Raw genomic sequence first — 16,454 nt, 5'->3', positions numbered from 1 at the left:
ACTAACCCTACGTAAAATTAGTACCGTAATTACAGTACTTTACCAGTAGTAATAGCCTAATAGCGGTAACGCTCTATAAAGAAATCTGAGAGATCGGTTACAATTTTTAACAGTTCCAGCAAGCAACACAACGAAGAAATCAACCAACGTTTGCAAAAAGTAATCAGTTGAAGAGGTTTAATATTCGGTGATGTTTTTTATCGCTACATATACTCATAATATATTGTAAACAAATATTTTGTTTTAATAAAAAGTATAATAATCCATGCGATGGCGTTCACCTCCCTTATCAATTCAAACGTTTCTTATCTTTTTAGATGCGTTTATTTTTCATTGTTTAAAAGGTCTCTTTAACTGAATTTGTTATTAATAATAATGATAATGACTTAATAATTTATTTATTTATTTAAATTAAGTTTTATATTATAAATTAAAGTAACATCAAGTATCTACTATTTCCATGCAAGAAATGTTAATATTAATATTAAAACTATTATTCACATTTAAAAATTGCTTCATTGGATCCTTGCTGCTGAAGCAGCGTTTGAAGTGTTCTACTAGGTTACGTAGTAGAATGTAGGGTGCGGTAAATGCACTTGGACATATTGTCAGTCACAAGTTGTGAAATATGTTTTAAGCAATTAAATTCTTTCAATATACTTGAAAATTACGTATCACTTTGCAAATCGTTCCGAGAATAAATGCTAAAAAAATAAGTAGGTATGTACTACCGTTTCGATACGAACTATACTTGATATTCAAACGTATCTACTCTATCCCTCTACCCTAACATTTCTATTTTGAAAATCCCAAATCAATAAATTTGATTTTTTAGAAGAATAACTCGCGTCATTAATCATCCATGCTTCTCCACCACTACCGCCACAAAAAACCCTTTTTTGCTCCTTCCACTATCTCCGGCGATAACCCTTACACTTCTTTTCTCCAACAATCACCGTGCACATTTTACAACCAAATTTTAACAAACCAAGGTAAGAAAATTCCCTCATCAGCAGAAATCGTAAAATCTCACCGCCCTCTTCCAGAATGTACAACCTTTTAATACTGGCAGGAGCTATCGCTTCTGCCACCGGTTTTATCGACTTCTTTGCCCCCTTCAGCCACCCGAACTGCACTTACGACCAATTCTTCTGCACCAACTTCGACTGCATTCCATCGAGCAAGCAGTGTGACGGTCACGAAGACTGCAGCGATGGTGTCGACGAACACGACTGCGGTAAAAAAAACTGCTCCAAAAACGAATCCCTTGAGAATCCTTCTCTTCCAGATCTATATCACTGCAAACAACCGTTTTTCTTCAAGTGCAAAAACGCAAGGTGCATCAGTACTAGTTTTGTCTGCGACGAGGAGAACGACTGCGGAGACTTTTCCGACGAAGACTCTTGCAAAGGGTTGCAGCAGATGAATGGTACTTGCCCGGAAAGCCACTGGCAGTGTTCCAACAAGAGATGTATAGCGAAAGAGTGGGTGTGCGATGGGCAGAGCGACTGCTCGGACGGGTCGGACGAAACGCTGGGCTGCAGTAGTACCATCGTTTGTAAAGACTTCAAATGCAAGAATAATCACTGCATCTTCAACGAGTGGCGCTGCGATGGACAAGATGATTGTCGAGATAATAGCGACGAAGAGAACTGTGGTACGACTTCGAATTCAACGGTATTGCCACTAATCGTACTATTTCAGGTAGTACTATCGACCCCAAACAATGCACTATGGAGAACGATCGTTTTCTCTGCGCTGATGGCAAAACCTGCATCAAGTTCAGCCAAGTCTGTGACGACGTCCCCCACTGCCCCAACAAGACAGATGAAGGGACTGCGTGCTCTAAGACTTGCGATCGTTGCTCTCACCATTGTCTTCAACTACCAACAGGACCTGTATGCATATGTCCAGATGGGTACCACACCAGAAAAGGCAACGTATGCCAGGATATCAACGAGTGTGATATCTACGGTAAGCGCTTGTTTTCGTTTTCCAGCAGTACTATAACAAATTCCAGGAATCTGTGACCACAAGTGTCAAAACACGCCCGGTTCGTACCAATGTGCTTGTGACGAAAATTACAGGCTTCAGTCTGATGGGAAGACTTGCAAGGCACACTTTGGAGAAGGTACCTTGTACTTTAGTTCCAAGAAGGAAATAAGGGCCTACTTTTTACGATCCGAGGTTTATTTTGCGGTTGCTAAAAACCTCAAGCAAGCTGTGGGGGTGGATTTCGACGGCAAGTATGTGTACTGGACAGATATTTTTTCAGAGCACGAGAGCATAGTTAAGTCGCCGAAGAATGGGGAGAAACGAGAGGTACCATTTCGATACTACACCGTGCCAAAAGATTCTGATTTTTGTAAAATTTTAGCTTTTGGTGACCTCTGGTTTGGGAGCACCCGAAGACTTACACGTAGACTACATTACAAAAAATATCTACTTCACGGATGGAGAAAGGGAGCATATAGGTGTCTGTACCAACGATGGCACTCATTGCGCCATCATCTTTATCGAGAACATCCATAGACCAAGAGGCATAGTTCTTAATCCCGAAGACGGGTAAGTCACTTTATAGTCCAGTCCATCCGGCACTAAAAAATGGACAACCATGCATTTTGGGTATGCAGCGATTTTTTCTTTGGGTTTCGTCGGGTCGGTTCTAAATGTAAAAGTAATGCATCCTTATTTTCAAGATGGAGGCCGATGCTTCCACGAAATAAAAAGAATATATCTGCTCACTCAAAATGTACGTCCTCATGTCGGACTGAAAAACTCGCACAGAAAAAATCTTGTTTTCAGCGAAATGTACTGGACCGACTGGGGCGACCATCCCCAGATCGGGCGCGCTCTCATGGACGGTCGCAACGCCACTTCTTTCGTTTCCGGCAATATCCGCTGGCCCAATGGCCTCGCCCTCGACCTGCCCAATTCCCGCCTCTACTGGACCGACGCTAAGCAGACTACCATCGAAAGCGTGCGTCTCGATGGCACCGACCGCCGCATCATCCTCCAGGGCATCGTCAAGCACCCGTACGCCATCGCCGTGTTCGAGAACCGCCTCTTCTGGTCGGACTGGGGCACGAACTCCATCCAGTCCTGCGACAAGTTCACTGGCAAGAACCACCGCACCATCATCAAAGAGCAGAAGGACATCTACGACATCACCATCTACCACCCCACCAACCACAAGAAGCTGTACAACCCGTGCGTGGGCGCCATGTGCAGCGACGTCTGCCTGCTGAGCGGCACCACGTACTCGTGTGCATGTCCGCCGGACAAGGAGATGACCTCTGATAACCACACCTGCAAGGTCGCGATCAAGAGGCAGAGGTTGGTGCTGGGTGCTGGCAGCATGTTGCTGGAGGTGGAGCACCAAGTGCTGGGGAAGCACTCGGCGAGCGCGTTCTCGGTGATGGTGAAGAAGATAGGGGCGCTGGCGTACAACAGCGTGGAGAACGTGGTGTATGTAAGCGACCTGGGGACCAGGAAGGTGGTGAGCGTGGGAATGACGACGGGAGGAGCGAAGCTGGTGGAGGTGGGCGAAGTGGGGCAAGTGACCGCTATGGACTACGGTAGGAAGTCTGTGGCTGCAGTTTGGCTTTGAATTTGATGGTTTTTTGTTGTTTTCAGATTACCTAGGCAACAACTTGTACTGGTGTGACTCGGAACGCAAAACTTTAGAGGTCTTCAATTTTAACACACGGTCAAGAACGGTTCTTTTGCACGATTTATACGGCGAAGTGCCAGAAGCCATCGTTTTAGTACCAGAAGAAGGGTAAACATTTTTTGCTTTTTGATCTCTTTCTTACTTTTCTTTTCTAGGGTTATGTTTGTCGCCTTTCGCCACTTCGATCGTCCAGCCAGTCATGTCGACAGACTTTTGATGGATGGTACTACCAGAACCCATCCTGTCGAAGAAGGTCTTGTTGGTCCCATAAGCCTCTGTTACGACTCCACGCTTCATAGAATCTTCATAGCAGATGCAGGTACTGGCAAGATAGAAAGTACCAGCGTGGAAGGCAACGACAGGCACGAATTTCGCTCTCTGGTAACATTACCAATAGGGATAGCGTCCCTAAAGTCGGACCTTTTCTGGGTGAACAGGTACTCGAAGTCAATTAAATGGGGCGATAAATTTAACGCCGCAATTTCGAGTTACAACAAAAAAATTACTTTGGGTAAGATTTGAAAAAGACCGTTCCTGCTTGATAACATCTGTTTTTTTTTCAGATTTACCTCACGACATAGACAGGATGTACATAGTCTCCGTAACCCCACGAAAAATCGGCCTAAGTCCTTGCCAGAATAATAACGGCGGCTGCTCCCACCTCTGTCTTCAGTCACGAAAGAAAATCGTTTGTGCTTGTCCAGTAGACCAAACTCTAAACAAAGATAACAAAACGTGCATCAAACGTACTGAGTGTTTCTCAAACCAGTTCTTCTGTACGAGTACTAACACTTGCATCTCGAAAATCTTGCGGTGTGATGGTACCAAAAATTGTCCCAACGGTGAAGATGAAGCCGACTGCAAAAAATCCAATCATTGTCCTTTGAACTACTACCAGTGCGAAGATGGAGAGTGTATTGAAGACTCGCTAAGGTGCAACTATCAGTTCGATTGCAGAGACAAAACAGATGAAAGAAACTGCAGTCACGTGGTGATGACCAAATGTCCTCCTAAACACTTCATGTGCAAGAACCGCCGTTGTATTAACGAAAGACTTGTCTGCGATGGAGTTAAAGACTGCGATGACCGCGAAGACGAAGAGAACTGCGTAGCCACAATTTGCAAAGATAATGAGTTCAGGTGAGGATCTCTAAGGCCTTGTTTACCGTTGATGACTTTGGTTCTATGACGAATTCACTTAGGTGTAAATCTGGAGCTTGCATTTCCAAAGAGTGGGAATGCGACCACGAGTTTGACTGCCCAGACATGTCAGATGAACATCCTGGTTGTCGTAAGTATTTTACCAGTACCTTAAATAATGTCTCCGATCTTATCTTATTAGACTTAAAAAAAAATAGGTGTAAGCGCAACGGTCATTGTCCAAACATAAAAAGTAAACAACCTAGTTGTACCTCAACTCTTTGACCATCCTCTTCTTCTACAGACTGTCCACATTTCCTATATGCGTTCTGCCAAAGATAACTTCAAGTTTATTCTTCCTCTTCTAGCTAAATGCAGCCTTCCTCAATTCACCTGTTCCAATGGTAAGTGTATCGACCAAAGCTTCCTCTGCGACGGCGAAAACGACTGTGGCGACCACTCCGACGAAATTTCTTGCTCCAAAATCATCGAAACGTGCAAAGAAAAAGAATTCTCGTGTTCGCCGCGTTCTCAACATTGCCTTCCCAGAAGTGCTCTATGCAATGGTACCGTCGAGTGCCCACGCGGCGAAGACGAGAACCACTGCTCCAACGACTGCCAAGTAGACGAGTTCGAATGTAAGAACAAGATGTGCATACCACGAGAATGGTTGTGCGACCACTCCGATGACTGTGGAGATAAGAGCGATGAAGTACCCACCATGTGCAACCACACGGTGCCACATCAAGAAGAAGTCGATACCTGTCAGAACAAGTACCGATGCAAAAATGGCCAGTGCATCGATTTTACTTTGGTATGCAATTACGAGCATAATTGTTCGGATGGATCCGACGAGAATGGGGTCTGTGATACCGCGTGCAATGTTCTGAATGATCCGTGTAACCAGATTTGCGTGAAAACACCAAACGGGCCAACTTGTAGGTGCGAAGAAGGCTTCTACTTAACAGGTAGTACCGAAATCATGTCAAAATCTCGTATACTTTTGTCTTGGTAGGTGACGGTAAAACGTGCGAAGATATAGACGAGTGCGTCGAGGAGCCGCCTCTCTGTGGTCAGCTCTGCCACAACATCCCCGGGTTCTACCTTTGCGACTGCTACGAAGGCTTTGCTCTCCGCACCGATCGGATCTCCTGCAAAGCCGAAGGCAAACCCATGTCAATGGTCTTCGTCACCGACAATCAAATTCGACAAATGTCGCAAATGGAGAACTCTCTCAAACTTTTGTACTCGGAAGATGGTCCCAAAATCACAGGTTTGGATGCCTCCTCCGACACCATTTACTTCTCTATGGAAAACTCGGGTACTATCGTTAAAATTAACCAAACTAGTGGCAAGTCGGAGTTTTTGGAAGCCGCCGGCCAACCCACGAAGCTCTCCCTAGACTGGCTCACTCATAACATTTACTACATGAATAACGAACCTAGAGGCAAAAGCATCAGTGTGTGTAACTTCGACGACAAGAGTTGCACTAGGTTGTTGTCCATAGACCAGCACAGACAAGTGTCCGCCATCGCTGTAGATGCGGAAAATAAATACCTCTTTTACGCTATAGTGAGCTGGTCCATGTTCAAGCCGCCAAATTATGTCCTTTACAAAACCAATTTAGATGGTACTGCCGTACAAGAACTCGTCAAGAATAGTCCTGGGTTTATCACGGGTTTAGCTTTCGATCTATATAAGAAGGAGCTCTACCTTGTCGACCAACACCAAGGTCAGTTGAGTAAGATTGGATACGATGGTATCAGGAAGGTTCTTCTCGTTGCGAATCTCACGAGACCCAACGGATTGGCGGTTTTCGAAAACCAGGTGACTACTATCAGTTTAAACGTTGTTTGTTACAAAAACATTGAATCTATCTCTTCAGGTTTTCTTCCAAACGGCCGGTTTTATGCAAAAGTGTCGTCTGTACGCGCCCGTCGTATGTGACAATTTCAAATTCAAAAGTGACATGTTTACTGTGGTACAGAAATCGAAACAAACACCTGGTATAAACCACTGCCAAAATCACACTTGTTCCTTCGTGTGCGTGGCAGCTCGAGAAGAATACCGATGTCTGTGCGAGGATGGAAAAGTGGTAATGCCCGAAGAAGGGTGTGATTCTAATAAAGTACGACTTATTTTTGCTTTTTGATTATTGGGTATAACAAAAACGATTTTAGCGTGAGGCTAGTTCCGACGACAGTAGAAGAGTTCTCGTGACGTATCACCACGAGCACTACTCTTCCAACCCAGGTCCTGTGATTGCTGGAGTGATGATTTCTATATGTTTGGTGGCTTTCGGTATATTTATTTTCTTTGTGGTGAAGAGGAGAAGCAGTGGGACTTTCAATCTCATCAAGTGAGTGTTGAAAAAGAGATGTCTTTTACTAGTTTTTTTTTTTGTAGTATGAGATTCCACAATCCCGCATATGGCTTACATAGTGACGATGCCGAAAAGTCTATTTTAGAACCAGGTCAACACGAGTATTCCAACCCAGTTGATTTTTTTGAGAACCAAGGAGAATCCGATTCCACCTCCACCTCCACCAAAAAAGAAGTGTTAGTTGATGTGTAGTGTTGTCCTGTTTTACTGTTGTTGTTGCGTATTGATTGTGTATCAATATTATTGTTATTAACTCTTTTAGATAAATTGTAGCTCTGGCCTAACAAATAAAGTTTTAAAACTATTTAAAACGGTGTTTTGAATTTGACACCAACCATAATTTGTAACGAATGGAAATTAGGTGGAAAAAAGTAGAGCGAACATTTTGTCGAACGGAAAAAACAAATTTTGAAATAGGCAAATTGTTGGTTACATACGTACACAAAAATTTTATTTTATAAAATTACAAATAATAAAAGCATTGCGAATCAAAACTCGTCATTGACAACTTTTACACTGAAAACAGATATTTCTTTACATTTACTTATACTTATAACTATTTACTTAGCGTATACATAACGCATATTGAGTTGCATAACGTTGAACATCAGTGATTGCATCTAGTGAACGATTTTTTTTAATGACAGTGAGCTCGTACTCTAGCAAATTTTCGGTCCTCTCCTTTTCCCATAGAAAACTATTCTAGTGGTTATATTCTATGACTTTCTAAAGTACTGCAGTACCTTGTGATAACCCAAACATCCCGCCTTAAATTGACATGTGGAAAAAAATTTAAAGCCCCCGAAAAATTCAAAAAATTTGCCTTGGCTGTAATCGTCTGACAAAATGGAACCTACGTTGTGTGTTTTTTTTTGTGTCGGAATCCGTTCAGATGCAAGTGGTGAACCCCAAAGTTGGAAAAGTACCGCTAAATAAAACACAAAATATATGGAGGACACAAAATTATTTATTCCTCCACTGACTGGGGCTCCCGGTCGTGGCTGTCCTTCCACCGCGACGGTGATTCTATTCTATCGACAAGCACTGCCGCCCAGCACCCCTCTATCGAATGAAGAAACGTGTCGCGCTACCCACTCCGCTATGGTCGCAAACTCGTGGTTGGAAATCACGGCTATAAATAAGCTGACAGTGTCACGTCATCCCGACCGTCCCTGACTTCTATTCAAGACCTGTATCTGTTGTGAAGATGGCGCGGCCGCCAGCTCGACAAGGAACCGCGCACTCCGCTTCCGCTACGTATTTATGTGTTATTTAACCTCAATTCCATTTCAATGTTCCATTTCTATAACTCTGACACTAAACTACTACTGAACAAGTGTTAAAGTTTCAAAAAAGCAATAAACAATATTTAAATTCGCCATAGACCCTTGTGAAATTTGAAACAGTAAAGAATTCTTATCTGAGATTAGATAATTTTATGATGCTTGAAGCATCAATCAACAAAATATTTACAAGAAGAAAAAAACTACCAAAGATTTATAAAAACAAAAAAGATCTGGTGTGAAATAAAACTTGTACAGACAAAAATATTACGTGAGGTTAGAAACTGCAGAGCATGAAAATTTACGTTCATTTTAAATTATACAGCAAACAAAATTACTGAGGCTAAAATTGTGAGATCGAGAAAACTTGTATGAGGTCAAAACTGCAAAGCTAACAAATTTACATAAGTTTAATATTTTGTGTCCAGTCGAGTTATTGGTTAATTTTTAAAAGTGAAGTGAAGTCAAAAATATGTCTCCCAAAAATGTGATCAATCCTATGGCGGTATGCAAATAATAGTCTAACTCCAAGGAATAAAATGCAGGTCCCACGTGACCCCCAATGTTGTTAATTTGTTCAATGAGATTTTACAGTTCAAACATGTGCTCGGTTTGAAAATACTTTTGCAACATGGCCGCAGCCAGAACAAAGAATTTACTAGATGTTAAATTATATCACATTTTATCAACGATTCAGACAAAGAATTTACATTATGTTAAATTATGCCACACTTTATCAACGGTTCAAACAAATAATTTACATTATGTTAAATTATGCCATACTTTATCAACGATTCAAACAAGAATTTACATTATGCTAAATGGTGTCTTGATCCAAGTGACTGGTTGCTTAAAACAACATGATAAATAAACAACACAAAATGTATCCGGCGTTGCGAGAAAAGCTCCTCGGTGAAGTAATTTTCAACGTTGCTAGAAAATATATCTCGGTGATGTGATGATGATATGATGATAATAACTGCCTAAAGGTAGAAATTTGTAATCCCCCCGTCCTCAGTCCACGATATTATGAATTTCATTCATAATTTGGTAAACAGAGAATGTGTCCTGACTAAGTGAATTTCATGAAATCTAACAAGCGCCATGTCTAAACAAACTCCTGACTGTTAAATTGTGTTAGAACCAGTTAACGATTAAAATCCTAATATGAATTGTGCATTTACAAACAATAAAATAAATTTACACAATGTGTTAGCGTCGGTCGAAAATTGGGAAAAAACGCAAGAATTAGCTACGAATGTTGGGAAAACTGTTGTGTCGTCGTCATTACGATTAATTTTCGTGAAACAAAGGTTCTCTATTTTTTATTAACTACCAAGCCAACTAAACTTAACCTAGCTAACTTACGACGTGGTTTTCACTCACAACAACAAACCAAAAGTGACCCTTTCTCTTTCCCGACCCTCTACAAAGCAAGCGCCCCTCTCACTACCAACCCTCTAACTAAAATTCCCTAGCAGAACTACCCACTACCAGAAAAAAACTAAACGTCCACATGATTGCCTCTGTTTAACAATATTTTCTTGGTTGAATTTTTTTTCAAATTCAAATTATTCAAATGCGATTTCGCGCCGCTTTAATTTTTTTCAGCGCGATATTTTAATTCAAATTCGGTCACCACAACCTATAATAAAGTACTTTAACTTTTCCTATTTTGATTTTTTCCGCTCTACAAAATATACGGTTTACATTTTTTTTTTTTGCGTAATTTCCGTTAGTCACATTCACATACGCCATATGCCCATATATTCGTATCATATATGTATTGTCTTCGCCATTTCTATTGAAACACCACCTGTTGATTTTACTTAAAATTTAGCAATTGGTAACAGCTTTCGGTTGATTGACAACGGCTTTTAATTCGAAAATTATCTAAATATGAACGTTGCCAAATTTACGATTAACAGGTGGTGTTTCAATAGAAATGGCAAAGACTATACATTTAACTGGTGAAGAGATTTATTTTATTTTTATCATATCTCAAAAAAGTAGTTACCGGAACCACCGGAACCTTTATTTCAAAATATACACGAATGTAGTAACTTTATCCACCGTCCTTGCAACGCATGTGCTGTGGCATGTGCATCAAAACTGTCAATTGTCATTCCCTGATTGTCATTGATTGTCATTAGAGGTTAAGAATCAGAGTAAACAAAAGTAACAACAGGTATTTAGGAATATTATATTCATTTTTAGCAACACAAACTTAATTTATTGTCGTAGGTCTTCAGCTCTAGACAACCGCTTTCAAGAAAGTGAAGGTAACACCTATCCTCGCGAAACTCCACCACCATGGGTGACCGCTACAACATCCACAGCCAACTGGAGCATCTCCAGTCCAAATACATCGGCACAGGACACTCCGAAATCACCAAATACGAGTGGCTCGTCAATCAGCACCGAGACAGCTACTCGAGCTACCTCGGCCACTCTGACCTGCTCAACTACTTCGCCATCTGCGAAAACGAAGCCAAAGCACGTGTCCGCTTCAACCTCATGGAGAAAATGTTACAACCCTGTGGTCCCCCACCTGACAAGCCCGAGGACTAAATAAAACATCTTTCACTTATAAAGCTTATTTATTTCATCTCGTACATAATAAAAAAAAACTTCAATAAACAACATCGCGTAATGACTGGCTTCTACGAACATTTTTGGCGCGAACACCGACCAGATAAACAAATGGTGTCTGTGCAGGTACGTAACGAGGAAGACTAGAAGGGCGATATACAAACGAAAGCCAAAGAAGGTGGGAAAAGTCATTCGAGGGCGGATGTCTGTATTGACGAAGAGGAGCAAGTGGGAGAGAATCGGGAGGGCGTAGGTGTGGGAAAGCACTTGCGGGAAGACGAAGAAAGGGTTGTAGTGGGTAAGACCCACGTAACCGGAGGAGATATCGACGCTTGAGAGGCTGTTGTCGTGGCCTTGGGCGAAGAAGAGTAAGTTGCCGAGGGCCATGTGGGCCAAGATCGTAGGCTGCTTGGGCAGGGTTTGTTGGAAAAGTACGCTTGCGAATGCGCACGCGGGGATGAGGACCACGTTGTAGGGTTTTAGCAGGAGGGAGATGGTGAGGGTCCACACTGGTAAGAAGTCGTGTTTTCGTATAAGTATGACGGCAAGTTTTACAAAGATTAAGGACCACAGCACTTTCCCGCATAAGTGGTTTTCGTTCGACGGTATCCTGTAGACGAAAATTCCTACTAAAATTGGGAGATCCAAAACGAATACTGTGATGTCTTTTCTAAACACGAAATTAACGTAGAAGGTGAGGGCTAACCCTAGCCCAAATATCGCGACTAAAAAAGGCCGATTCTCTTCCTGTAGTAGCCAATCGGATAAGTCTGGAGCCCCTGCCCACTGATCCCCCACTTGATTCATCGTTCGTACAAATCGTAGCACTACGAAAAGTAACCCCCACTTTAGTTTCTCTCTATTCGTTACAATATTATACAAAAGGAACGTGTTGGTGGCGAAGTACCAGAACTGGTGCTCCTCTTCCAAAAAACTCGACGATAAAAAAATAAACGGGTGTATAACGCACACCCACGACCAGAACGACCATTCAATTACACTAAAATCCTTTCTCTGAAGAGCGCACAAGTACATTGTTATGTAAACACAAGCACAATAAAATGCTATGTCGTTGGTTTCAGGTTTCCAAGTTAACAATGGCCACAGTAAGAAAATTACAAAAGTACATTCCATCAGAAGATCAACACTCAAAAAACCTGTGTAACTTTTAATCAGGCGAACTATAACAAAAGCTCCAGTAAAGACTGACAAAAGGAGGCAAAAAATATCTTGTTGTGTGGAATCATGTTGGAGCTTTTCGCTAACCATTTTTGAACAACTCTTGTAGATTTTTGTGGCATTTTCACCTGAGACAGCATCATTGTTTGTCATATACAAATCAAAGAGTTGATCGGCCATTTGAGTGTCTTTACAAGGGTCTTGTTTTTTTCTCAGCAAGTCCGTGTTATACTTGACGGCACGTAAATACTGATCCCGTGATAACTGCGTGAGGAGAGTGTCGTGGAGCTGCCCTATACTCGTAGGGGGAATGTCGAACCCTAGCAAAAGCGCTAAATTCGCAGCTACGTCAATTTGAGCAAATGTATCGTTCTTGCACGGCATTCCTAGAACCACCAACGGTACGTTGGTTTCAGGGTAGGTGGACCCCCCGTGCCCCCCGCCGTCTCTCATCCCATGATCACCCGTCACTACAATCAACGTGTTGTTATTCTTACCATAAATTTCCTCAATTATATAATCCATTTCCCTCAGTTTCGTCAATATTAGAGGCGATTTTGGCCCGTACACATGTCCAATGTGGTCTAACCCCAAATAATGTAAAATCATAATATCCCAGTCGTTTCTTTCATTTTCCAGGCGAACATTCCGGGTCACGTTATCGTCCACTTCCGTATAGTCGTTGACGAAAAATGACGACGTGCCCTCGCTCCGTACAAACTCCTCAGGAAACAACTTCACCCATATATCATCTCCGTAAAACACTATCCTTTTCCCGTTAGCGTGTGCCCGGTGGATGAAGCTGTCTTCAACCTTGGTCGGGACCGCCAAATTCAATATAATATCGATAAACTGGGGCACGTATCCTGTGGTCAGTGCTTTGATCCTCGGAAGAGTAACTGTAGGTGTTTCGACTTTAAGGTGGATGAAACAACCACTGTTTTTGAATGTTCGTGATAAAAAAGGGGTGGTGGCGTCTGAGACGAAGTCGAGACGTAGAGCATCAATTACTATAAACACGGCTTTGTGCTGCGGGGGGTTATGGATGGTGACGTTGTTTGGAGGATAATCATATGAAGGCCGAGGCGGGATTGGGAAAAAACCTTTCAAAAAGACGAGAATTGACAGGAGTCCGATCAAATAATAGCAGAATCTATCGCAGAAATGATTGAGTGAGTGGTCCACGTTGCGTAGGGGGCGATTTGACATTTTTGATGGGCCTACTTGATTGATTTTTCAGAGGGTTTATCTTATCACATAGTTGTGTTTCCTAGAAGGGCTTGGATTTAATTAGTTGAATAACTGAAAGGAAAACTTACAGGGCATCAGTTTACAGCATTTATTGGTATTAGGCGGATTTTTTCCTACATTTTTTTACATTTTGCTCAAAAATCGAAATACATCAAATGCCAGAGGGCGCCACTATAGAGCTACATAATGACATTTGATACAGATAAAACATTTTTAAAAACATAAGAATAGAATAATTTCATTAAAATCCAGAAAAAAGTAGTACAAAATTAATACACTGACTGTTGGAGGAAAAATTATAATTTTTAGCTAATACTTTCCAATACCAGTCCAATACTTTAACTTCCACTTGTATTGTTGATTGCATAATTGTAGGCCAATTAAATAAATTGCCATTTTGTAAATAAGAAACTCAAAAAAAGACCACAAACGAAAACTTGTTAATTTTTTTTTTAATTTAAATGTGAAATAAAAGCACAGATCACTTAAAGTTAATAATGGATTAACTAGCCGTATAGGCAACCAATAAATTTCCCATAGTTTACGTGCCAGATGGCGCCACTCGCCCAAATCCGCGCTTGACGTTTAATTGTAAACATAACCTCATATAACCTAACTTCCACCACTCAGCCGGCGCGATGCCCGACATAAAAATCACCCCCTTGGGCGCAGGCCAGGACGTTGGTCGCAGTTGCATTCTCCTCTCCATGGGCGGCAAGAACATAATGCTTGACTGCGGCATGCATATGGGTTTCAACGACGAGCGCCGCTTCCCCGACTTCTCATATATAACCCAAGAGGGCCCCCTCACGTCCTACATCGACTGCGTCATCATCTCGCACTTCCACCTCGACCACTGCGGCGCGCTGCCCTACATGTCTGAAATGGTGGGCTACTCGGGCCCCATTTACATGACCCACCCCACCAAAGCCATAGCCCCCATTCTGCTCGAAGACATGCGTAAGGTATCCGTCGAGAAGAAGGGCGACATGAACTTCTTCACTTCCCAGATGATCAAGGACTGCATGAAGAAGGTAATCGCGGTAACTCTGCACCAGTCTCTGATGGTTGACAGCGAGATCGAGATCAAAGCGTACTATGCGGGACACGTTCTGGGGGCGGCCATGTTCTGGATACGAGTGGGGTCGCAGAGTGTGGTTTACACGGGAGATTATAACATGACGCCTGATCGACATCTGGGGGCTGCCTGGATCGACAAGTGTCGACCGGATTTACTCATTTCGGAAAGTACGTACGCTACGACGATCAGAGACTCGAAACGGTGTCGCGAACGAGACTTTTTGAAAAAAGTGCACGAATGTATAGATCGTGGCGGGAAAGTTCTGATACCGGTTTTCGCCCTTGGAAGGGCACAGGAATTGTGTATCCTACTGGAAACGTATTGGGAACGCATGAATCTTAAAGCCCCCGTGTACTTCGCGTTAGGGCTTACGGAAAAAGCCAATAATTACTACAAGATGTTCATCACTTGGACGAATCAAAAGATCCGCAAGACGTTCGTTCAGAGGAACATGTTTGATTTCAAACACATCAAGCCTTTTGATCGTCAGTATATAGATAATCCGGGGCCTATGGTCGTTTTTGCGACTCCGGGGATGCTCCACGCGGGACTCAGTCTCCAGATTTTCAAGAAGTGGGCGCCTAATGAGAACAATATGGTCATAATGCCGGGTTTTTGTGTCCAAGGCACAGTTGGTCATAAAATTCTGAATGGCGCGAAGCGAGTCGAGTTCGAGAATAAGCAAATCGTAGAGGTGAAGATGAGCGTGGAGTACATGAGTTTTTCGGCGCATGCAGACGCTAAAGGAATTATGCAACTAATTCAGCATTGTGAGCCCAAGAATGTCATGCTTGTACATGGTGAGGCTGAGAAGATGGAGTTTCTTAAACAGGTCAGAAAAATATTTTAACTGAACATTTTTTTACTCCAAACTTGTCCTTTAAAGATAAAAAAAAAACCATAAACAAAACTTGTTTTTTTTTTCAGAAAATCCAGCAAGAATTCAACCTCAACTGCTACAACCCCGCCAACGGCGAAACATGCGTTATTAACACCCCAGTGAAAATCCCCATCGACGTTTCGTTGCCCCTACTCAAGAGCGAAGCGAAAAAGTTCAACGCATTACCCCCCGACCCCAAACGAAGGAGAACCCTCCACGGCGTCCTCGTAATGAGAGAGAACAGCGTGTGTCTGATGGACGTAGAAGAGGCGTGCAGGGAAGCCGGCATCAACAGACACATCATCCGATTTTCTTCTACCGTACATATTAACGATACAGGTCCGGCGCTTTCCACCGCCCACAAGCTGCACGTTTTCATCAAAGAAAACTTGCCGCAGTGGCCGGTGACGTTCGCCGAAGGCGAGATTTCCATCGAGTCCGTTCTGGTGAAAGTCGAAGGCGACGAGAACGAGCAGAAGAACGTTTACGTTTCGTGGACGAATCAGGACGAAGATCTGGGGAGCTATATCTTGAATATGTTGAACCAAATGGGACAGTAGGATTTTTGAATCCAGCGCCGGTCACCGACGGAAATGTAGGCCACGTGACATGCAGACGTTGAGTTGCGTGAAAAAATTTTGAAATGAAGTAAGATATTTTTGTAAGTCTTGTAAGTTGTACTATGTGTAGTAATTAAATGCATTAAAGAATGTTAATAAGAATGTGATATTGTTTAGAATTTATATTTTTAAATTTTTTTGGAACAAATGTCACTGACTTCAGCGACATCTGCCGGTGTAAAAACACGCTACAGCAATTCTGGTGCAGCCTTATTTTTCTATTTTAATTATGTAGTTACCGCTGGAATTTAGTGCGTGTGTATTTGGTTGCCTACATTTGGCGCCTTTATCGCAAAAAGTAGCTTGCGAGTCGTAAAACAGTCAATGACCCAACACCCTGTTGAAACAATTAGAAAGGAAAGAGAGCGCATG

The 16,454-nt window shown here is 42.3% G+C and overlaps 4 protein-coding genes across 4 annotated transcripts; 3 read left to right on the top strand and 1 right to left on the bottom strand.

Moving 5' to 3' along the window:
* The first annotated feature begins 582 nt into the window (after positions 1–582).
* Positions 583–7,507, top strand: LOC135124539 (vitellogenin receptor). The gene is made up of 16 exons (XM_064049666.1): positions 583–992; positions 1,047–1,237; positions 1,289–1,657; positions 1,705–1,974; positions 2,021–2,322; positions 2,378–2,565; positions 2,806–3,578; positions 3,637–3,781; positions 3,829–4,184; positions 4,237–4,813; positions 4,876–4,964; positions 5,182–5,781; positions 5,829–6,640; positions 6,699–6,941; positions 6,994–7,172; positions 7,220–7,507. Exons 2-16 carry the CDS (start codon positions 1,048–1,050, stop codon positions 7,386–7,388), a joined length of 5,262 nt encoding a protein of 1,753 aa, XP_063905736.1. The 5' UTR covers positions 583–992; position 1,047; the 3' UTR covers positions 7,389–7,507.
* A 3,076-nt stretch (positions 7,508–10,583) lies between these two features.
* Positions 10,584–11,073, top strand: LOC135124530 (splicing factor 3B subunit 5). The gene is made up of 2 exons (XM_064049658.1): positions 10,584–10,667; positions 10,724–11,073. The coding sequence occupies exon 2, from the start codon at positions 10,793–10,795 to the stop codon at positions 11,048–11,050; it is 258 nt and encodes an 85-aa protein (XP_063905728.1). The 5' UTR covers positions 10,584–10,667; positions 10,724–10,792; the 3' UTR covers positions 11,051–11,073.
* On the bottom strand, positions 11,061–13,682 carry LOC135124529 (GPI ethanolamine phosphate transferase 2). The gene is made up of 2 exons (XM_064049657.1): positions 13,570–13,682; positions 11,061–13,520 (listed from the first exon to the last, which is right to left on the bottom strand). The coding sequence occupies exon 2, from the start codon at positions 13,457–13,459 to the stop codon at positions 11,063–11,065; it is 2,397 nt and encodes a 798-aa protein (XP_063905727.1). The 5' UTR covers positions 13,460–13,520; positions 13,570–13,682; the 3' UTR covers positions 11,061–11,062.
* A 393-nt stretch (positions 13,683–14,075) lies between these two features.
* LOC135124528 (integrator complex subunit 11) lies at positions 14,076–16,184 on the top strand. Its single transcript, XM_064049656.1, has 2 exons — positions 14,076–15,414; positions 15,510–16,184. Exons 1-2 carry the CDS (start codon positions 14,140–14,142, stop codon positions 16,020–16,022), a joined length of 1,788 nt encoding a protein of 595 aa, XP_063905726.1. The 5' UTR covers positions 14,076–14,139; the 3' UTR covers positions 16,023–16,184.
* Positions 16,185–16,454: the final 270 nt, after the last annotated feature.

Source organism: Zophobas morio, unplaced genomic scaffold (assembly GCF_036711695.1).
Source record: "Zophobas morio isolate AGI-343-1 ecotype UQ-CSIRO unplaced genomic scaffold, CSIRO_AGI_Zmor_V1 ptg000007l, whole genome shotgun sequence".
NCBI classification, from domain to species: domain Eukaryota; kingdom Metazoa; phylum Arthropoda; class Insecta; order Coleoptera; family Tenebrionidae; genus Zophobas; species Zophobas morio.
Note: the sequence above shows the minus strand (reverse complement) of the source record. Positions and strands in the feature narration are given on the sequence as shown.